Source organism: Nesoenas mayeri (assembly GCF_963082525.1).
Source record: "Nesoenas mayeri genome assembly, chromosome: 5".
Classification (NCBI taxonomy): Eukaryota; Metazoa; Chordata; class Aves; order Columbiformes; family Columbidae; genus Nesoenas; species Nesoenas mayeri.
Window position 1 is genome coordinate 29,239,206 of NC_137548.1, and position 24,354 is coordinate 29,263,559.

The 24,354-nt window shown below is 36.6% G+C and overlaps 1 protein-coding gene across 2 annotated transcripts in view; it reads right to left on the bottom strand.

Annotated features, from left to right (window-relative positions):
- AKAP6 (A-kinase anchoring protein 6) overlaps positions 1–24,354 on the bottom strand; it is a gene marked incomplete at its 5' end in the record, with an annotated part of 220,913 nt that overhangs the window by 174,124 nt on the left and 22,435 nt on the right. For both annotated transcript variants that reach the window (XM_080346163.1, XM_080346162.1), the window contains 2 exons: positions 1,764–3,551; positions 10,065–10,316. In XM_080346163.1, coding sequence (XP_080202289.1) covers positions 1,764–3,551; positions 10,065–10,316 — 2,040 coding nt within the window. The remainder of the gene's footprint in view (positions 1–1,763; positions 3,552–10,064; positions 10,317–24,354) is intronic.

A 24,354-nucleotide genomic window follows, 5' to 3' on the forward strand; every position in this document is an offset into this window, starting at 1 on the left:
CTCCTCCATCCCGGCAGGACTGAACTGCAGCTGCAGGGAATCACACCAAAACAAATGACCCCCAAAAAGAGAATTACCTTTTCAAAAAGTCTGAGAAGAGTAAACACGATAATTTGAAAGGGTGATGCAAAAAGTTTCGCTACCACCTGCTTCTTGCCAAAAGGGTGCCACTCAGTGCCTAGGGGGGAAGCTGGTCCCTAGACTCAACAATTCTATTCCTTAAACAGGCTCGTGTAGCAGCATTTAAGAGACAGCATCTTACATATTCACAAGCAGCTTTGATGGGATCTGTTGCTTGTGTAGAATGAAGTACTCTGTCTGTCAGCTTCATCTGGACTAATTTTCAATGCTACGCAAACTTAAGCACAGAAACAGCTTGCACTTATGGGAATGGTTCTTTTCTCAGAGTCCAGAAGATGAACCCCAGCCATCAGGATGGAGGCAACAACTCAGATCATTAAGTGCTGCCCTTCAGAGCTGACTCTCTTAAGGCTGACAGCTGCTGCTCCCTCCTCTGTTTAAGAATAAATTTCTCTTTCTGTGTTTTCTACCCTGACTTTATACTCAAACATCTCTAGCTCAACTACTTTTCTACCAGTCATGATACTTCCATTGTCGCTAAAAGTTATAGGAATCATGCATTGTAAGAAGCATTTACTGAAGCTATAAAACAAAGTCCTTTTTTCTTAGCTGTTACAGATCTTGATGACATGGAAGATAATGCAGATACCAGATTTAGCGTTTAGATGGCAAGAGCACCCTTTAATGCAAATTTCATTAATTTTAAATGTTTTGAAATCTAGTAGAGATGGAGCTTTATTTTCTGACAGCCATTTTACTAAACTATGTTGAAGATTGACATGAAATGTTCTGAATAGGAGAGATCTCCTCTACAATGGCCAGGAAGACAAACACATCAGAAAACTGAAAAAATAAATATTACTATGAATTTAAGGTAATAATTATGATGGCTAGGTCCTTATTTGATTATTCTTTCAAATTCTTCTCCCTTTCCAAAGGTTATCTTTTTTCTAGAAAGAAATCTCTCATAGTGTTAACTACTCAACTTTATAAAGAAGAGTTACTTCTGAAAAAGTGATGCCAGAAGCCAAGAATGAAACCCTATCTCATCTGAAGTTTAATGTAATAGTATATTGCACTCTTAAATTGCCATTATCTATGAAAGATTATTTAAATTTAAAAAAAAAAAAAAAGAAGACAAAAGAAAAGAAAAAAATATTATGCTTAGTTCTACCAACACTGGAGAGAAATTAATCACTGAAAGAGAACTGATTGAAAAAAAAATGAGGTTATTATACCTGACATTACAAGAATCAAGAAAATGATTCCTCTGTTCTTGGAATAAAAATATAAAGAAAATAGACAGGTGATATTAAGTATAACTTCATTCAAATACAATATAGACCCCTGATTTTCCAATGTTTATCTTTCACCTCATCCAAAAATAACTTATCATGTAACTGATATTAGCAAAGAGAAGCTCTATTAATAAAATAATGTTTTGCCAAGTTTAAAAGCATTGGTGTAAGTAACATGATGTAGACAATTTGTGCAAGGTTAAAGTTCACTGCAGTCTATTATAATTACAATGATATTTGCTGTTCTCTACTTCCAACAGCCTCTGAGACTATTTTCACTGTTAAAAGAAGACAAGAAAGCAACCCCATTCCAACCTCATAGCTCCATCCCCATATGTAGGCTTATCAAGAACACAGCAGAAGAACATAAGATTATTGCCTTACCTCAATTTTTTCCCATATGGTTTCATAATTCTCTTGATGTTGTATATCTTGCATTAGTTGGTGAATTAAAGCTGATTTATTTGAGGCAGAAGTCTCATTCTCAAGGGGCTGAGTGACAGCAGTCCTTTCTGACTTTTCTTCAGCATATTTTTTAATGCAAGATACAGGCACACAAAGATCTTCATCAGAGAGAATATCACTGAGAGGCCCAGATTCAATACTGTCACCCAAGGAGGATACTATATCACTTGAAGAGCTTGGTGAAATTCTACCCCTTTTTGTGTACTTTTTTGTTTGGTATGTTGGATACATTTCTGAATCTGAATTCATTTCTGACAGCTCCCAATCATCAATGTTTTGAATGGTTTCTCTTCTGGGTTTTTGGGGCAGCAACTTTGTCAAATTTTCTAGTTTTAAAGCTAATACTTCAGTCTGTTTGAGATGTGAAGGAAGTGCTAAATATTCATCAGATCCATACCAGATCTCACCATCTTTACTGTTTTTCTGAGTGTAGTTTGGTGTTGAGGAGAGGCTTCTATTGTTCTTTCTTCGCAGTAGAAGAGGTGATGAGTTGGTAAACTCAGAACCGACTGAGGAAGCGCTCCTTTGGCTACGTGTTGGTGAACTAAAAGGCTCAGTTTTACCTTGTGATTGCCCATTTGGATCTTTCTGGTTACAAGAATCTGATGATACAGAAGAATCTGTTTCTGTCTCCTCCCGAAACTGAGAGTTATGAGAAGTAATTCCATTCTGTAGAGAAGAACGTCCTCTTTTTTTGGCTTGTATTGGTGGAGCTGTTTTACACACACCTCCAGGTGTTCTGCCAGCTTTCGTTTTCTCTGGAGTATCATGAGACTTCTTCTGCTTTGATTTTTCTTTACAGGTGTAGAACGTAGACTTCCCTAGACTTATGGGACTGTCCTTAAAGTGATTATTTATTGTATACTCATGATTTCTATCACCTATTTTATTTAAGCAATCATATGACTGACTAACTGCAGATGGACTGTTAGTATAGGGTGACTGTAAAGCTAGGCAAAGTTTGGACCTGTCTGGTGGATCTAACAAAGAAGGTGTACTTCTACTCATTTCATTTTTAACTATCTGAGAGATTTGCCTTTTCAAATCATTGGTTTCCATATAATCTTTAAACACATCATCTTTCAGAAATAGACCTCTTTTTGGCAAGGTAGGCTGTGTAGGGGAGTCTTCATTATAGTTAAAGCAGTCTCTTATGGGTCTCTTAGGAGTTGAGTTTTCACAGTGAGAATATTTGTTTTTTTCACCAGTGTGCTGTGGAAGATTGCATTCTGATTTCTCTACTGTGGAAACTGGTTTGCTGTCAGAAGGTAAAACACCATCTTCAGAGCAGGAACCTTTAGAGAGAGAGGTGTTTGTGGAAGGAGATACTTGTGAGAGCTCATGTGATGCTTTCCTGTCTTTGCTTTCTTCTCCATCTTCTGCTGAAATAGGTATGTGGGTTTCTTTCTCATTTAATGCTTCATTACACTGGGAAGCAATGGAATCTGTTGCTACTGCAAGTAAACCCACACTTTTGATAAGTCCTGGAAAGTCCTTATCCATCTCACTGTAGTTCCAGGATTCAAATGATTTTAATTTCCCTTGGCTGGAAGTCATATCATCCAGAGCACCAAGCAAATCCTCACTGGGACTGTAGTCAGATAGTTCAAATGCAGTAATACCACAATCCAATGACAAGTAATTTTGGGAACATTTGATGGTTAGCTGTCCAGAATCATCAACTTCAGTTAAAGAGTCGAGACGGTCCTGAAACAGACAAAGAAATGGTACATTTTAAAAATATTAGTTTTCACATGCAGCACACATGAAGTAACAAGCTTCTGTGTTTCACTGTCTCACACCTAGAAAAGCATTAATGATTGACCCGACTGTTTTTGCAGTACTCTCTAGATGAGCAAACCATTCTAAAGTATTTGGGAATTAAAAAGGGCAGTAAACCGAAAAATCCTTAGTTTCAGTCTGGCGCTCTAACTTACGTAAAAATAGCACCTTCACTTTTCTACTGGTATTCTCCTTAAATTCTGCTTTCAGTGCTATTTACTCTGTAGGGCGTACTCAGAAATTCCATACAGCAGGCTCATAGTATTTCCCATACTAACTACCTCAAACAGGAGGGAGGGGATGCTGGGGACTGCTGAGTATATCAGCCACCTTGTTAATCTTTTGTTCTCAGAAATCCATGCTGCTCTATGTTCTTTCCGTTGATCACCAGAATGTTACTTTTCTAAGCATCATCTAGCAATGACTGACATTTCTTCCTGTATTTAGGAGACAGAAGTTGCTAACTGCATTTTATTTTTTTTTTTCCTGGTAGCATTATCTACTGAGGAGTTATCTGCTCAATATTTGGAGTACAAATGGAGAACAGCTCAAGGAAAAGAAACTACAGCTGTGAATCCTAAACATCTGGCCTGCCATGTCCCCTTGTCAGTATCTTCTCAACTGAAGTCCTTCAACCTCAGAAACACAGACATAGCCAGAGGAGACCATCTCAAGTGGCAAAAAGATTTTAAGATCGAAGTCAAATCAATGTTTATAAACATTTTGGTGAGTTATTTGAAGGACATTGTAAAAATCCATCCACATTAAGATCCTAAACCAGCCTGATACACAACAATCACAGAAAAATTATGTATAGTCAACAGTTCATAAGCTTATTTTACTAGATGATTTAATGTTCTAACATGTAGGCAGGTCTCATCTGTTTCCAGATCCCAGCGCATTATTCGAAACCTGAACTGAAACAGTTTCTGTTTTTATTTGCACTTGTGTGTATCTTCAGGGACTCCATGAAACTATCTAGTACAAGAGAAATTGGCAGAACACGTCAGCTCGACAAAAGAAAATGAAAAAATAGAATTTAAAATAAAAAAGCCAACATTAGCCTAAGTGTTTAAAGAAACTGTTTAAAAAACATCATCAAGGGCAGAAACTCATGTTTTAGGATTCTAGCTTTAGGTGTTTAAATCAGTATACTGGTTGCTTTTTCCCAGGTTTGGTGTTCATAGTAGAGTTTTTAAAGGAAACTCTTGAGTAGCTACAATAGGTGTGAATTATTGTCTAGAACAGCTTGTCTCACTACACTGCCTGAACCCATAGTTTACAGACCTTAGACATCATGCCGGAAGAAGGTGCAATAACCTCACAATCTCTTCATCTTACAATAAACTGCTTGGATTTTGGTGTGGACAACAATAGTCTCAATATAGAAGGCTATTGTTTGCTATCTTCTATTAACATATGTTTACAGAACATTATGTAAGCATTTTATAAAGTTTGAACACTTTACTCTGTCCATTCCACCTGCGTTAGTCAAAGTAAAAAAATCCTCCAGATAAAAATGTCATTTATAGAAAAGATTGATTAGAAAGTTAATTATCAACCATAATCTTGGATGTTGAAAATAGATTTTATTTACCATATTCTACCCAGATGTAGAACTTATGCCACAAATTGTACATTGTCAACAGTTCAGAATTAAAAGAGGAAGTTTCTATAAATCTGTCAAATTTCTATTTTGGAGCTGCATTTAATACAGAAAATAATGACTAAGCAATGATCAGTATTACAGCTGCATTTTCCCTCTCATCTCAGGAAAAGATTACAAACTGTAAAACCATATGTAAATCAAAACCCTTTCCAAGGCCCCTAAGGCCTTCATTTCTCCTGAGTAATGAGCTCTATTCCTTCATATCTTAAAAATGTGTTTATTAACATTAGTGAAATTTACAATCACATGCATTAAACAATCTTGCTTGGTCATTTTCCAAGCAGCACCTTATATATGTGCTTCTGAAGAGCATTATTTAACACCACTATTACCAGGTATTTATTATTCTTCTTATTTCATAAGAATATTACATTCAGTTATTTGCATGGCTACCAATAAGAATACCTTAGTTCAAAAAATTTGTCCCTTTTTACATGGTAATGCTTCCTGTAAAGCTCTGTAGGCTGTTTCTAATACTATCTTGTATTTATAACAGTAAAATTCTGCATTTTTTTTTTTACTCCTTCAGATGTCCAAAGTTAATTTGTAAGATATTTCTTCTGTGACTTAACCAACTGTTTGAGAACATCAATATTCACTGTATTTTAACATAGCCTGATACTGAACCTTTCCCTATTTCCTGGCTTTATCAATTGTGAAATAAAACTCGCAGGTTAGGTTCAGCTTTACAGACGTCAGGCTGCATGGAACTCATTTTTCTTCTCATCTGTCTCTGAGCAATTTCTGAAGAATTGGTCCTTCAAAATCTTAACTCTCCAAATATTTTTATTTTAAAAAGTATTTTCTTAATTTGGCATCTCCATCATGGCAAGCAGCTTGCCTCACTGGTCCTTCTGTTTCCTTCAAGCCATGAAACTTTTTGTGCCCTTTCCTGCTGGCATCTTGTTCAGTACAGCACTGTTGAAATAGCCCCAAGCACAGTCACTGCCTGCCCAGTCAATGAGCTGGCTTCCTAACCCAGCCCCTACAGCCTGTGGTGTAGGCTTGTAGGATTTAGTAGCTAGTCTACCTGTATTATCTGTGTTTATTATGTTGAGGCTAGCTTCTGCACATTTATTAGTATTTACAGCCACAGTGTAAATATAGCCCAGGCAGGGCTGTTAGCTGTGTCACCGTTTAAGGCTGAGCTGATAATCAAACCAATGACAAATACTCTCTTCCTAGAAGAGAAAGCAGAGAAGGGAGAGACTTATGGGTTGGAAAATAAAAAATAGCTCTACTAAAATAATAACAATGAAAAATAGTATAATAATAGCAACAATGAAAAAAATATACAAAACTGCTATTGAGCTGCCCCGGTGATGATCAAAGAATTGCACTTTGCAATGGCGAGCATCACCAACTCTACAGGGCAGGAGCCAGGAAGACCCAGACTGGACTCAGCAGCAGAAAAGAACTGGAGTCTGGAATGCATGGGTTGGGATTTGACTCAGGAGATCAGGCAGAGTCCTTCGAGGATGTCAGCAATGAAAAAAGAGAGTGTGATCCCTCTTATTGCTCAGCTTTAAACTGACTATGACATATGTGGGATGGATTACTTTTTTGGTCAATTTTGGGTCACCTGTTCTGTCTGCTCCTCCCCACAGGTGCAACACTTTTATGCTCTTTCACTTGTAGAACATAAGAGATTTATCAGTGACCTCCGTTTCTATAGGGATAAGTATAAACATGGGCCTTTCTGCATACCATTCCTACTGTTACCTCAGTAACAACTGTAAACATGAAGTGTTATCAATTCTGGAAGCAAACACTGACTGAAAAAATGTAATCAACTTCAGAAAGTGCATTTACTTGAAAGAAACTGAAGTGAAAGGAATATTTACTGAAAGGAGAATTGTCTCTGTCCTAGCCAAAACCAGGACACACTGTGATTGACTGTGCAGTCTATGAACTGAGAGAGTAGGGAATATTAACAAGACGAGATTGTCTCACTGAATATGAAAGAAACCTTGGCAGGTCACTTCTTCCACAGAGGTCCTCAGCTAACATTGGCAGCCAAAGCTGCTCTTCATCATTACACAGAAGACAGCTGACTTCAGGAGTGAGCCAAACATTTTGTGAAATGATCGGTTCAAGGACTACAGAAAAGCATAACATTCGCTGTATTGGTTCAGATCAAATTTCCCTTGAGCCCAGTATCTAAACATTTTCTGCTAGCTGAGCTGTAAGATATGAAAGGCTGAGGGAGCTGAGTCTCTTTAATTTGGAGAAGAGGAGACTGAGGGGTGACCTCATTAGTGTTTATAAATATATAAAGGGTGAGTGTCACGAGGATGGAGCCAGGCTCTTCTCGGTGACAGCAAATGGTAAGACAAGGAGTAATGGGTTCAAACTGGAACATAAGAGGTTCCACTTAAATTTGAGAATGAGGGTGACAGAACACTGGAACAGGCTGCCCAGGGAGGTTGTGGAGTCTTCTTCTCTGGAGACATTCAAAACCCGCCTGGACGCCTTCCTGTGTAGCCTCATCTCAGTGTTCCTACTCCGACAGGGTGATCGGACTAGATGATCTTTCGAGGTCCCTTCCAATCCCAAACATTCTGTGATTCTGCGATTCTGCATGGGTATACATACATAGCCTTTCCACACACAACATTTCTACCCACATTCCCAGCTTCTACCAATGAGCAGCGTAGGGACTTCCTCATTTAGAAGTTAAAATTCCTCCTATCTTTGTTTAGTTTTCATGCTTATTTTTTTAACTCCATTTCACTTCTGAGTGGTAGCGAATTCCAAAACAGAAATCTTGGCTATGTGTGAAAGTTCCCTTCTATTCATTTCAAACCAGATGACTTCTCAGTCCTAGGAGGAAAACATAAGCTGTTATTCCTGGTTCATGATCCCTAAGGAGTACTGGAAATTAGGAGAATGGTTCTCCAGGGAAGGCTTATTTGTATGGGCAAAAGTTTCTAGGTTGGCTCAGTCTCTTCACATATGCTTGAAAATCCCTAATAGATAATCACAAGGCACTTAGTAGTCCCACAGCGTAGTCCAGCCTGGGAAAGGATATGGGGGAAATGCCATTAAAAAGAAAAAAAAAAAAAAAAATTAAATTAAATTAATTTTTTTTAAAAAAGGAAAAAAAAAAGGTAGATAGGAGTAGATAAAATTGTCTCTACATTACATGTTATTTATTTATTTGTTTTTGTCAAAGAAAGCCACTACCATTATACCAAATGAAAAGCTTGTATAATTACCTGAAAGTTAAAAGCTGCAGAGCAACTTCTGGGAATCTGTTCAAGCATTAGAGCAGAAACTTGATATTAATATTGTGTCTCTGCTATTGCTAGCCATTAATTTTATAAAAACTTGTTTATGTTTTAGTTGGGCTGGAAAAAAAAGAATCATGTCAGGATATTTTGTCTTTTTTATTACCATATAAACCTATCTGGCAACATGCTTTTTCCTCACTGAAAAATAATCTATCCATCCCCAGTCAGTCCTCCCCTGTATCAGAGGAATGTTTTTTATAGCAGTTGTAATCAGATCCAGATGGGACATTTCCTGTTTCTTCCTATCTGAATCTGCCCCTTCCTTATGACTTGAAATCACCGTGCTTATGTCATAAAATAATGACATATCACCACTCTGGATTTCATGCAAGTGTGGATTTCCTTCAGACTTGACAAAGAAGGTTTCCCAGCAAAAGCAAAGCAGAAATCAAATCTGTAAGCACCAGGTATCAGGAAGAGGGTGTGTGGAAGGTGGGCCTGAGCATATCTGAGCACTGATTTCAGGACCACCCACTCTGTTGTGCCAAAGATAAATATAAAACCCAATAAGAAGCAGAAAAATATACATATTCTCTTTAAACTTGAGTGATCTGAAATTCAGGACATGTTTGGGGGACTTCTGACTTCCTCTGTAACACAGGTCACAGAATCTCACTGCATTGATCTAGAGGTCTCTTTCTATACACATATCTAATCCTAACAAAAGAGTTTTATCCTAATCTTAGGACTTGTATCAAATGAGAATATACACACTAAGATATCTTCTATGAACCATTAACTATGGTATAAAAAGGTGCATCTTTTAGTTTTAAAAATTAGGCTAGTAGTGTCCTTCTAACTAAGCTAATTTAGTAATCATGGCTTCAAAGGAAAAGGCATTTTAGTTAAATGAATCCAGATTTACAAACCACTTACCTGTGTGTGAATTTGACACCCTGTTTGGTAAAAAAAAAAATATATGATTCATGCATGATTGGTTCTCAGACAAAATGTGTGACTGTTTAGAGGCCTCTTGCAGAATTGCCACTCAAACAAATGAAAGTCCATACTGTCTGCTTTAAAGCAAAGTTGACCTAGACTGTAAAGGTTCTGAAAACATTGTCTAAGCTTCAGGTTCATGTATACAAGAAGGGAAATGTCTAAGCTTCTCATGAAAGTATTCACTGCACATAAAAAATGAGTTTTGAATTGGCTATGAACCTCAAATTCATGAGTGACCAGACCAAGGACTTTGGACCAGATGCACCTCTACAAGTGTTTCCAGTCCTTTAAGAAAAATATTTCAGTCAGGAGCAAACCCTGCTAGCCACTGTCATGACATTTCTGAAAGTACTTGACCTTAAAGTACTTCCTTTAATTTGATTATCAGCTGAAGACACTTAAACCACAAAAGTAGCAAAATACCTAGAAGTAAGCTGTCCTTAAAATGGTCATCCTAGCAATTTTATATGTGCAACCAGGATGAAATGCTTCAAATACAGATGAAATTCTCAAAATTTAATTTAGTTACTATACCTCCTTAGTCTCTTCAGAAAATGCTTGCAGAATATCAGCCTGCCTGGTGTAGTTTCCATTGGCGTCTTGCAGTCCCTGGAGAATACGCTCCCTCAGAACCAGAACAGAAACACGTAGCTGGTGCCAGAGTAGTTGTACTGTGTGGATATCGACTATCACATTGACAGAGTAAGACAGAAGCTTCAGGGAAAACTCAGTCTCTAGTAGAGCATGAATTTGTTCAACATGATCAGATATATCTTCACAAATATCCTGTAATAGAAAAATAAAGTAGATATTTAGCTACAGGCATGGTCTTTCCATAGATCAGCTCTACTTTTCATCTACGTTTTATTAAATGCAGAATAGATTATTTCAGCAAGAAAGGGTAATGTAATTAATACATCCAGGGATTTTTTTTTTTTTAATTTATGGCAACGCTACAGCAACTGAACCAGCAGCTGTCCTGTTTGGCAGGACTGCTCAGTAAGTGGAGAGACAGCACACAACAAAGAAGGATGGCACAACAAGATCACATGAATCAGAAGCAGAAAACTTACACTGTACAGTGACACCCTAGAAGACAGCAATAGGAATTAAAGTGATAAGACTGCCATGAGCAGACTCCCTCTCTGCTTCCTCTCCCCCACCCCCAGATGAAATGCAAAGAATCCAATCTGTGCCATCATCGACAAAATTCTTTTGGACAGAATTTACCTTTTAATCTACCCTTTATAGCCAAGTAGTGCAAAAGTCTGGGATAGACTCCATGTGGATAACATATTTCTGAGATGCATTGCTGATTACTGTGATGAGAGGGCACTAGTTTTTCATGGTCTTATTCTGGACTCAAAATTGAACAGAAGATGGGTGGAGAATGAGAAAGAGGGAAAGGAGAGAAGCTGTGAACAGTTGTGTTGAGAAAGCAGAAAAGAAAATGTAAGTTATCAGGTTGTAAAACTGAGGTTGTTATGGCGTGGTATCCTCCAAATTTAACGACTAATGTTTCAGATTTCTAAACTGTGCTGCATACAGGGTAAATTCTTTTCAATCTAGTCTTAATTTTCTTTGTGAAAGGATAAGTCACAAGACTGAAGAATATTTAGGCATATGCTAGTGAGCAAACAACATTGCATTATAACAATTCCCTTTTAAAACTGTGTAAAAAAGCATGTTATAAACAAGCAAGGAAATGTGATTAAAATACTGGCAAAAATATCGCACTGGAGCCTAGAATTGCTTTCCTACATCTGTGACGTATTTTTTAAAGTGACTTGATAGCAGATTTTAAATCCAACACTTAGCTCTTTAAAATAAAACAAAACAGAAACTACCACAGCAACACAAATTATTTTAATTCAAACCTTCAGCGATTAACTTTCAAGGTAAAGGGTAGTACATGCACAATGTCAATAAAATGAGAATAAACAACATAATTTTGATTCATTTCAATTTTGCTATCAAAACAATTCTATCAGACAATTATAATGAAACCTCATGTCTGATGATACTCTTGTGGTTTTGTACAGCAGCAGAATAACAAGAAAATCAGTAAATCTGATTCTATCAAAATTAATAATACAGTAACTTTGATCCGTTCAGATTTGTCATCCTCAGTCTGAAAGCCAAATTATTGAATATGTAATTATATGTATGTAACAAATTTTTTAAAAAAATCCCTAGTTACTATTAAATAATTTTAGTATGACAGTATGATAATAGCCCTTGAGAAACTATTATGGCTGAGTACTATCAGCAGTTATTCATTTTAATAAAGCACTGACAGATAAAGTCCCCTGCAGGAGCAGCTCTCAGAAATGCCAGAGACGGGCACAAAATGTAGGAGTTTCAACAAGCAGGGTTTGGGGGCTGCCATGACCAAGAGGCAATATCTCTGCCCCTACGTCCTCCGTTCCTCTGTTGTGACAACCAGCATCTGTGTTTGCAAGTACAAAACACACAGGCCTTGCCTGGCAACATGTAGGGTGCAAGTGCTCAGGGCTTCAAATGTCCCCACACTTCCAGGTGAGCAAATGGACACTAGTTACTGGATTAGTGTGCTAATCTAATTTCAGACACACAGACAAAGCTAAAAAGCTCAGCAAAATCGTTTCCAAGCTTTGGAAAAGGTTATTATTATCTATTTTTCCAACTACAACTGAAACTTGACTGAAAAGTACAGCTGTATTTCCATGTTCTTTCAAATGTTTTAAATAATATTTTCAGTGAATTTTTTTGGCTGCATTAGCATTCACTTCTCCAATGCTGTTCATGGTTGGGTTTGTTGTTGTTTTGGGTTTTTTTTCCCTCTTGGCCACAAAGCAGTTTAATATTAATTTCAGGGATTAAAAAATATAGGTTGTTGCCCAGTAACTGTAACTTTGTAAATTAGGCTCTATCTATAGAAAAATACTTAATATATCTTCAGTGAATGAGCTTAAGTTTGTGCCAACCTGTAAAACAAGTTTTCACCATTTTCCAGCTTCGTACACACAGTTACATCCTGAATTCGACTGCCGTCAGAATTCCCAGAGAGGTTGAAAACACGAAGCCACAAGAAGAAAGTATCAACAGTGAGCAAGTGGCTCCTGACAATTGTTAGCAAATGTACTGAAAATATTGGCTAATGTATAGATAATAATATAATTCAAGAGTTCAAACCCACGCTTCAAGCAAGTTTTGTCTTGAACTACCATTATGCCAGCTACCAAAGCATCTCAAATTTCTGAAGTAGACAAACCTTCCACACCAACAAAGAGAATTTTGTACCAAAATGCACTAGAGGTTTGAAAGAGGTATATGTTCAAGGACATAGGCTGTTAATTTTTACGTGGCTTATTACAAGTTGCTCATTTTACTCAAAAAGAAAAGTCTGAGGTACTTACAGGCTACTGCAAGCATAGCAGCCACCAAATGTTTTATGTTCTAACAAGATAATTAACTGCTCCTGACAGTTTCACTAACATGGAGAGAACCTAAGGCTGACCTCATCCATATCCAAGGTCATGTACTCTGATCTTAACACAGAAGACTACCACCTCAGTCAGAGACAATGTACCAGCTCTGAAAGGATTTACATTTTAGAAAGAGTGGGTGGCCAAAAGAGAGGAAGGTATTTTCTGAGAGGCTGAATGAGCCAGGAAGGAAATCAAGTCTCTGCATACTTTCTCATAATATATAAACTCTGAACTCCAGTTTGTGACTTTATCATCAGCTCCCTCTCCCTTCTGACCTGGAATTAGTACAGCATTGAACTGTCACTGTAGTCTCATCTTTCATGGGAGAATAGAAAGGATTTTTTTCCTTTGCTGGTAAGTATGTTCACATAACATGATCTTTAGGGCTGTTGTGTTTGCTTTGTTGGTTGGTTGTTGTAGTTGTTTTGTTGAATGCAGAAGTTACGTGCATTCACCTGCACATGCACTCGCAGTCTGCAGACAAGAGGCTGGATTCACTGTGTGCTTGCAGAGCAGTGGTGCCAACACAAGTGTCTTACTGAACATGAACCAGCCGCTTGTGTGACAGCTGGTAGTTGATCAGCAGTCTCCAATAGATCTGACTCTACCTGCATGGCACATGGTCATGTATGAGTCTGTTGGGTGTTTCTTGAAAAAAATTCTTAGGAGCCAGAAGTTCACATTCCAGTATCACATAACATTGTTTGGTAGACAATGCTGTTTCAGCTGAGTCTGTAGCTATTGTCAAAAGAATGAGATTTCATTTTGCCACAGGCCAGATTCCTGCATAAAATGGATTATATCTGGGTTTGGGGGAAGTCCAGCTTATTTAAAGCTAGAAAAAAAGAACTTAGGCCCTATTGATATTCTTTTGGGTTTTAACTGTTATGTGATGATGGGAAAGTGAAGACTGCACAAAGGCCAGAAGAATAGCTGTGTAAAGGCTAATGCCAGCCCTTTATCAAGAGAACATGATAATGAAGAAATGATCACATTTGCCATGTAAGTTAATGCTGATTAGTCCTCAGCAGAAGAGCATTAATGAAGCTGCAGCCTATTTATTTGCATCTTTTCTTTACACTTGACTGGCACAAAAAGGGATAGTGAGAGGAAAGAGTATAATGTCAAATTCAGTTGGCATTATCTAGTACAAGATTTTCTTATTACTGTACCTGATGTCTAGATTTAGATATAATTCAGCAAAATGAAATAATTATATCTAGCACAGTTGGTAATGTAAGAATATTCTGTAAAAATTAATGCAGTTCTAATACAGCACAAAAATGCCTTGTTACGTAAGTTTATGATTTTACTGAGGCTCAATATTTAGACCTGGTACCACATGGCCTTGTTGGCCTCATTCTTCCTAACTCCTTGCAGGTGGTTTAGCATTACATAGAGCAAAACCAGCTAAGCATTGTTATGTGCCCTTTCTACACTTTGTATTTACAAACAAAAACAAGCACTATCAGAATAAAGTATCTTAGTGCAGTGATGAATGCCAGTTGTTCTTACCAGAAGTGGCAGGTAGATAAAATAATCCATGTACTTATAAGTAATAAGAAACCAGCATTTATCTATTTGCACCTATTTCTCAATATGCATAGTTAGTTCCAGGCCAATGACAATAATATACAGCCTACAAATATAAGCATGGAAATCCTTCCCCATTTTATCAGTATATAGTTTTGTATTAGAAGCTATTATAACCTGAATTTTAGAAAGCACCATTTCCAAAACAACTTTATGTAATAATTGATCTCAAACACCCACTAGGCACTTTTATTTTTACACAGTTTCATAGTGGTGTTAAGGTAAAGATTTTTGTCATCTTCTCGTGGGCTCTCCTGTAGGACTGACTGTGGAATTTCTTGGGCTACAGGAGTTGTATCCATGTGGCTGCCAACTGCCCACTTCACTCAGCTTTCCAGACAGCTGATCCTGTGATTTGCAGCTGCTGAATCCATCAGCCTGCTCATCGCCCTCCATGCCAACTAAAATAGCCTGAACTGCAAACACTGCAGGAGACAAAGAAAAAGTGCATAAACAAACTCTCAAGAGTCAATGAAAACTAAGCTTTGATGTTGACTTTAAAAAATAGTTTTCTCTGCTCTTCAAGAAATTCTGTTAAGATGTACATGAAACTACTGCAAGATGAAAGCTTGCAATATGTTGCTTTAAAGTTAATATCAGTGACAGAGAAGCTATACTGCAGACTTCTGTTCTTTGATCTCACAATAAAACCTTAGTAGGAAAACCAGCTTGTCATTGAATCTTAAGACTACTGCACATGCAAAACAAAAGCTATGATTTGAGAAAATGTCTTACCTATTCGGTCTTTCCTTTAAAGTGCATTTTAATTCATCAGAAGACAAATATTCCAAACAGAATGTACAAATTCTTCTCTTCAGAAAAAAAAAATAATAGAATATCTGCCAAATATTTTTTTTAAATGTGCTTGAAAATTACTAATTAAGCTCACACTCTGCACTGTTCTTTTATGCTTATATACAGAAAAAGAGCACAAAATAGAGGTTTTTCTATTGCTAACCAAATAAAGATTCGCAGCTTTAAGAAGGGTATTTTTTCTCTAAAATTCTCTCTGACTTCTCAAAGAGAAATAGCTTTTCATATTTACCTGCATGTACATCCAAACAGTGTTATAATAAGGATAAAATTGCTCTCTTCTGGTTTGGATTACTGGTGAAACCTTAAGAGCAAATGCTACTCACATTTGTTCTCACAGCCTTTTTTAAGTAAATGGTTAAGAAAATAACCATACATGAAAAATCCAGAGTTTGACTAAGCAGAATCAACTGCCATGGAAACCTTTAGACTAACTATGAGTCACAAGTTTGTCAGACAGTGAGCTGAAGTGCTGAAGTACTGTAGCTGGTATCACTGTGGCATTTGGTGGCTATAGGAAATGATTACATTTCACTGGGTGCAGAATGCAAAGTGCAGCAGGAAAACAGCTACCGGGAGGGCTCTAAGGTCACTGACCCTGCCTCCCACACACACAGACAGCTTGGAATCACATTGCTCCTCAAAGTAAGCTTTTCCCCTCTCCCCTCATGATAATACATGTATTACTGATAGTAACTTTATCTGGCTTACCATCCCTTTCTGCACATTATTCTCTTTCACAGCTTGGTTTTTATTTTGATTAATTTACCCTTTTATAAGTGAGAAACATTTTCATCATTGCTAAATTCTAGTAAAAAAAAATCTTAATTTTACCTTTTGCTAAATTTTTCAGAAATTTCTTGGAATATGAGAAAGCTGTTAATTTGACAGAAGTGTTTTTCCTGTAGAAAAATATTTTGCCTTTCTTTTCCTTTTTCCTTTGCCTTTTTTTCTTTTAAGAGAGGAGCTGTCTTGACACACTTTTAAGAAAAGATCATCCACTTTCTATTGTGCCAACATTACTATTACAAAATTCTCAACAAATATTTTGAAAACAAATATCCAGTCTGATAAACTCTAAATAGGCATGTTTCAGGATTCTGTTATCTCAGGAATCAGTGAGTTACATTCTTATATCCCTGCACTTCAAAATAATGTGAAATACATGTCAAATCACCAGTTCTTTGAAAGAGTTGATAAATGTTTAATGGTTTGTCTAGGACTGTAACAGACATAGAACTGCTCTGTAAAAATTTATTAGTAGTTGATGTGATCGGTTTTATTAGGATGTCTCTTGTGCAAATATCAATCTGCAAGGAAAACTAGCTGGAAGAAACAAGAAGCAAGTAAGATATGATGTCACTCACTAAGCACTTCAGGCTGTTAAGTAGCAATGCCTGAAATGTTAATTGTGAAGCTCCTGTCTCAAGATTCCAGCAACTTGCATTTGTTTTGCCATATGGGCCATTGCTAGGGCCAAAGGATCAAACCTACTGGGAAGAAGCAAAAGGATCCTTTTGTGCAGAAGCAAGGCAGTTGTTGCTGGAAGCCATTCCAGCTCATTTCCAGGACCAGCTGAAGTGCCTTTCAAACCTGGGCCAGCCTGTACCTTTTCTCCAGTAGGGGGTAGCTGCAGAGAAGACAGAGCGCTCTCCCATGTTTCTTTCCCCTGTTAAGTTTAATCAGTACTTTAACGTAAAGGGACTGAAAGACTATCATGTAAACAAATCTGTGCTAGCCATTTCTGGGATATTCCTGACATTTGTAAAATTGCTGCATGAATTTCATTTGTATAAGAAACCACATATACGAACTGAATATGGCAACTAACTGTGACAACTGCAGCCCAAAGTTGCTTCAATATTCCTAGACTTTGACTGTTTCCACTGTGTAATAAGCCTAAAGTTACTACCTGAAAACCCTTTGAAAACTTCAGAATAAGAAATATATTCTCATACATGCCATGATCAGCCAAGCCCACAATGTTCAGAGACTTGACCCACTAAATTTATCACTGTACGACATTCCTTTAATGAGTAACCATACAACTTTTAATTTCTCTTACTTTAAGCATGTTGAAGAATATTGATTTTTATAAAAGCCTAACTTTCTAAATTTTAAAATTAGTGTGTAAAAAAAAAATTAAACTTGATAGAAAAACTCATATTCGTGCTCACTGAAGACAGTGTTGCACAGGTGCTCTAGAGCAGTTTTTCATGCAAGATAGATAGTACTGAACTGTGCAATAGAGTAGCAGGTATTGATTCTAGATATTTCTGACAAAAAAAAAAAAGTACTTTTCAAATGCCTGTTTATTTCTCTTGCACTGATCATTTAAGATCACAAAGAAATGATAACAATTATGAGGTTGCTTTATACTAACCATACTCATCGTGTATTATATATTCATATCTACTGAAATGGAAGAGCAAAGACTTTTTAAGAATCCTTCAAATACCTTATAGATCTCTTCACACAACAGTAGACTTCTTCTGCAATAATGGAAGAATAAAGACATATTTTGCAACCATTTAGATAACTACCTTTGCTTCTTATTATTTTACTCTCTGTAGTCAGTACTTTCTTGCATTCTGTAAGCCATGTATAGTAAATGTAAGCTAAAGGCTGCTGTAGATAAAAGAAACAGTTCTTAGTAGGCTGACCAGGACTAGGCAGGTTTTGACCTCAGCATAAAGAGTACTTAACTGGCTATGAGGAAACACCTACCGTTATTTCATGTAAGACATACAAAAATGGAACGTGATAAACAATCATGTCAGCTACAGGAAGAAGCAGAAAGAAGACCAGTCTTATTATTTGATCAGAACTTTCCTAGTTTGATCTACAATGTAAAATAACTAGCAGAATTCGATGCTAATGCATCAACAGTTCAGTAATTTTCCAGAAAAAAACTACTATCCTTTTCAAAACATCAAAGCTTTATGCAGCCCAACTACTAGTCCAACAGCTCGGCTTGAATACATCCCACCCTTGTTCCCTCCTTTCTAGTTTGAAGAAGATTTGGAATTACTCTTGACACCAAATAAGAAAATTTCAAGATTCTTTGAACCTTCTGTAGGGCCATAGGATCTTTGTTTTCTGATGAACCAATCTCTTTTTATTTTTCATACAAGAAAGAAGGTGCATTTCTCTGAAAAGACTTTTCAGCGTATAAACTTCTTCAGAAAGACTCTTGTTCTTATTAAACTCAATAGATTTAACTAGGGTCTTCAGTGGAGATCAGCTGCTCTTGAAGAAAGGAGTTTAGATTAAGAGGAAAAATTTACTGGAGAAGAAGAAATCTCATCCTTGAAATACTGAATTTTCAAATAACAAACAAAGTGTAACTCCACATAAATAGCACAAAATATTTTAGGCAGCAACAAATTACTGAAATGTAAGACATCAGGATAAATAAATAAAAGGAACCGCAAGTTCACACAGGAGAAAAAAAATCTCTTTCTGCATGTCTATGCAGAACACAAGAAAAAAATTTAGATCAAAATGTTTTCACTTGCTCAAGTCAAAGAACACTAACCTTATTCACTCTCTTTGACTAAAGCTTAATGGCTGTAACAGAATTTGATGAAGGATGGTGAAACTCTTTACTCTCATGTCAAATGCTCAATACGGTGACTGTGCTCTCCTTTCTTTTCCGGAACAGGTCAAAAGTAAAGAGCTACCATCTGTGCCAAGTTTTCTGTAACGAAAATCGATAGCATGAAAGGAAGTTTTCAAGTTAAGTGGCTGTTTTATATCAGTGCAAATAAGTCTCCAAGATCTTCTCTGACAGATTATAGAAGACACTTTCCATCAGTCATTGTTGAGGACAGCAAAAAGGACACAAAGTCTCTTGTTCTTTGTTACAGTGTTAAAAAAAGAAAGTCTGGTTTTTCCCTTTTATGTTGTGGAAAGAAAGTAAACATTTAATCTATGAACCCTTATGGGGATCACTGAGATTTTTTTGCTTGGTTCAGAAACATGGAAAAGAAGCCTTGTAGCCTGTCTTGCATGCTGCTTGCTGTTCATGACCTTCCTCCCCTCTCTCTAGAATGACAAATGTTCAAGTCAGCTGGAAAGCTCTTGTAGATCCTTCAATGAGTTAGTAACAATTACAAAGCACTCCAAGCATGTGGAGGCACTTCCAGTAGTCTGAAACAGCTACCACCTACTCAGAGTACCAGCAGGCCTGTTCCACACTGGATATCACTCACTCCCTTATAAGAGTCAGGGTTAGAATACGTATCATTGCTAGTTTAAAAAAAAAAAAAAAAAGGCAAACAAAAAACAGCCACACAAACAAATAAACAAAAAACACACAAACAAAACAAAACCAAAACAAAAACAACCCCCAAAAAACCAAAAAACCACACCACACCACCAAACACACCACACGTACATTTGCTACATCCAGGAAGAACAATATGAAAGATCAGTAGAAAGCTATTGTACAAATGTAAAGTCTTTATGTGAATGAAGAAATAAAAGAGTGAGTTTTAGAAAAAAATAAACAAGTTAGAAGACTGAATCTTAATAACTTCTAAAATGTACAAGATTTTTTATTCTAAATTTTACTTCTGAAAGTACACGTGAAATTTCTTTATGCACTTATGGAAAACGCTCTTCTAGCAGGCAAATAACACCCCTTATTATTCTCAATTAGACAGTATGTTAGAAATAATTATTAATTACTTTGTGTACAGTGTAGGTCACAGTGGAAGTTCCTGTACTTTTGGCCTCAAAAGTAATAAAGGAAAAACTAACAAAAAAATCTCATTTCCATACAGAGAAGGAAGAACACAGTAGATTTTTTTTTGTAGGCTTTTTTGAGAAGGAATATAACGGAGACTAAATTGGAAACCTGGAGTTATGGGACTGGTATGACATTCAAAGTTAACTGAATCATATTTATGCATATTAAAAAAATTAACATACATTATCTAGTAGTTTGTGCCATCTGATTGTTTCTAACCCTCACTGCCATCCCATAGGTGGCTCTTGGTTAATACAGGTGTATATTTAAAGGTTTGTGTATGGTATCCTCTTTTCAAACAAGATAATGTCCATAATACCCTTGATTTTTTTATTTAGATGTAAAAAGGATACTGTATAAATAACAAATGATCAAAACTCAGATTTTATACCATATCTGATGAACTAATCACAAATATTTCTAACATAAAAATTGCCATATCCAATAAATACAATAAAGTACCTCTTTCTAATTAGATTAGCTCTAATGAATTCAAAATTCAGTGGTATTAATAATACATTCTTGTTCTGGCTGCTTATAAGAGTTAGAGTTCCAGACATTAGTGTTTTAATACTGTATTTAAAACTAAATATTTAATTTTGAAATTAGACATAATATTAAACATAGACCTACTCAAATACACTGTAATTGTAATTTAGAAACGTTACAAGACTGTAGAACATATTCTGAGAGCATAGTCAGATACACCATATTCCAATGTGAAAGCTCTGAGAAGTCAACTTGCGCTCTGGCAGGATAATTCTCCAAATAATGATGGTTTTAGCTTTAAAAGATAATTTTCCGATGTAAAGCACTGACAGACTTAATGGCTGTTAAGATGTTGGTGCTGCTTGAGAAAGTACTTGTGCATTACACAGTAGGACTGAAGTGCCTTGAAAGAAGCAGGAAATGAGCAGTGCTTATTTAAATATTTATTCATTTTTATATATACAGATGTACATATAGGCAAATATATTTATTACAAGTTGCTAACTGGAGTAAGATCCTTGATTTATAAAGCACTTCATAGTCGGTGCCGTTCACATCTTTGAAAAAGCAAGACAGCATGACCTGTGGTTTTGATTGAGATAAATTGTTTCTTATGCTGACAGAGAAAAGAACGCGTTTATCTATGAAGAGCCTTGTGTTTCTTTATATGTCATTTTCTTTTCTAGCTATATGGATGAAAGTTACAAATTATCTTTGTCTAGACTGTAGCTTTTAGTGAAGAGTGTAACTCTTACTACTGTATAGGCACAATGAGAAAAAGAAAGGTTGTTGCCATGCCTGGGCTTGTGAACGAACCCTTTGAAATTCAATAGCTGAACTTGTCTGTGTGGAAGTTAATGAACCTACGCAGCTTCAAGCTTCAAATGCATATTTGTGTATTTTATTAACTGGTAAATATTTTTATTTTCTGCAAAAACAGTCATCATCAATTTAGCCTGGAGTTTAATTCTGAATTTATACAAAGCCAGACCTTTCATCTTCCTCAGATAAGAAGATTCACAAGAAATGGTACAGGATCCCTGGATTCCACTATGCTGAACTACAGACAGGGACAAAAGCAAGCGAAGAAGCACATCAAATTGCAAGTGTTCATATTTCCATACCCTTCTTGGAACAACTGAGCTGGGTCTGCAGAGACCTAGCTTTTCTCACAAGCTTTCCTTGGCGATAAAGTGGCCGTGCTGCTGCTGGACTGGATGTGAGCCTGGAAATACAGTAACCGCACTCCCACAGTGTCACACTTTAGCTAACTTCCCTGCCAAAGCCTGACTCACAGCTTAGCAGAGGTAGCTGGACTAAGTCTATGCCTCTTGCAGAGGTGATATAAAATGCCCAAGGACAATGAGGGACTGACTAACTCTGGTAGGCTAAAGACTGAGTTACTGTACTACAGCCTTGGAAAGAAAAACACTTGCAGCAGCCCTGACCACAAAACTATGATTTCTGGTCTGGAACTGATAACAAGAAACACCTCCCTCCCCCTCATACACCACAAAAGCCTACATTCCTAAGGGATTCTGTAGCTTTTATATTTTTATCACATTTCAACTGCACAACATATTTCTATGCAGGTCATCTTCTATCAAACAGGAAAACCATTAAGCTGTAGGAAATACAAAAAATGCAAGAGTTTTCTCTTTCTTGACAAACCGCAGTAGCATATCAGCCAATTCTGGCATAAATACTGGCACATTTGAGTAAAGTGGAAGGAGTATTGGTATTCTTAAATAAGCACTCTTAAATACTGAGGTCTCTTCACAGATACTTTTTCAGCACTTCATCAAGAATTTTGTGAGAAACTGAGTCACACGGAGCCAAAAGGAAACTTGGTCAACTGAGAAACCCTTGGAATAGTATTGATAACTGCAAGTCAGTCAAACCTAATATATCTTTCCCCTCTATGTCCATTCTCTTCAATCTATAGCACTGCCCACAATTCAATATCCTGCCCTCCAAAAATATGTTACATATATGTAATAAGCACCTACCATACTTCTAGTGCTAGCACATATAGCTGGAGCAGAATTTTCCATTGCTTGATGCTTCTGAGCTTTAAATGAAACCTTCACAAATAGCATTTTGGAGAAGACAGCAGCAGGGACTGCCATGATAGAAATGAAGGTCGTATCTTGCTTAGCTGGCAAAGTCTAAAGAAGAGCAATTGGCAGCTGATGCATGGACAGCTGAAGAGCAAAAGCAAAAACCTTTTAAAAGGTAATGAGAAATTCCTACACAAATAGGAGATGCAACTGCGACTATAATATATGGCTGATTTCCCATTCTTCTGACACCTTTTACTAACTATATATCAGTCAAGAATTTTCCATCTAGTGCCAATTTTGCTCCTTAGAAGTCAAAAGGCTTTGTCGTCTTAATCCTGCACTTTTCCAGTACATATCATTTCAAAAGAATGAATAATTTTGCAGAGAGAACAGACAGTTTTGAGCAGTCTGAGCATATTCCTCAGGACATGACAAACATTGTGAGCTGAGAACAAAAATAAGACAAAGGGCCTTTGGAAACGATACAGCTCACAAGCTATTTTGAAAATGGTCTCATAAATAAATGCAATTGTGACAGGCATCAGAGTGTTCATATGTTGCATTCAGCCTATGAAGAGCTACAGAATTTATTAAGTTTCTAATAAAGATAGAAAAGTTTAGATTTAATTATGAACTTCCATGTTTACCTACATTATTTTCAGTCTGTTGGTTTCCTGAGCCTTTACTAAACATGTCTTCACAATATAGGTCAAAGTTTTAGCCAAAATAATGCAATTATAATCTTACAGTGTCTACTTCTAATTATATTGTGACCTATAAAAAGTTAGCTGAGTAATGTCTCAGGTAATAGAGAGGATTGAGCATTAAGTTTCACCTCAATATACAAAAAAGTTGCAATCTCTCCATTGAAACATGGGACTAAGATTTACACATGACAAACATCTTTTTTATCTTCAGAAGTGAAAGATTTAAATTGCTTAAACCCAAGACTCATTAAAGAAACTTTACATTATATAGAACAGGAAGTGAAAGAGACTGAACAAGCTTTTCTCAAAATTAAGAAATCTACACCCACAGGAAAAAGTTCTGTTAATTTTTCAAGTAAGATTTACAGTGCACAGGAGACAAACTGTGTTATTTAAAATGAAACACATTTAAGTCATGCAATACTTCTTTAGAAGTTGAAAAACAGCTGGTTAAAAAGAAATTTGGATTTACTGATAAAAACAGTTGACAAACAATGATAATTTATGGCTGTAGTCACTTCTAATATTTTGTAAAGTATTTTACTTTAATAGTGTCTTACCTCATTTATACTGGAAGGAGAGTTTTCAGGTATTAGCTTTGCAAAAAAAAAACCAAAAGACTGTCCAATTTTCCCTTCCTCAGCTAAAGGACTTGCATGCAATGAAATGAGTACTTTAGAAAATAAGTGTCTGTTTAAAAGACAGACAAGTGAGCCATAGACAATCTGTAACCCAATCCATCTTCAGTGTCGAGTCAACAGCTTTTATTTTGCATGAAATATAGCAAATAGTCTGCTGCCTCTACCTGTGTTGTTGTGCAGATCAAGTTTAGGCCTGTCTGCGCTTCCCTTGCACGTTCGGAGCTACAGTAGTGATTTCTCAGCATTCGGATCTGCTGTATGGCAGCTAACTGAAATTTCAGCCGACACTTGTAGA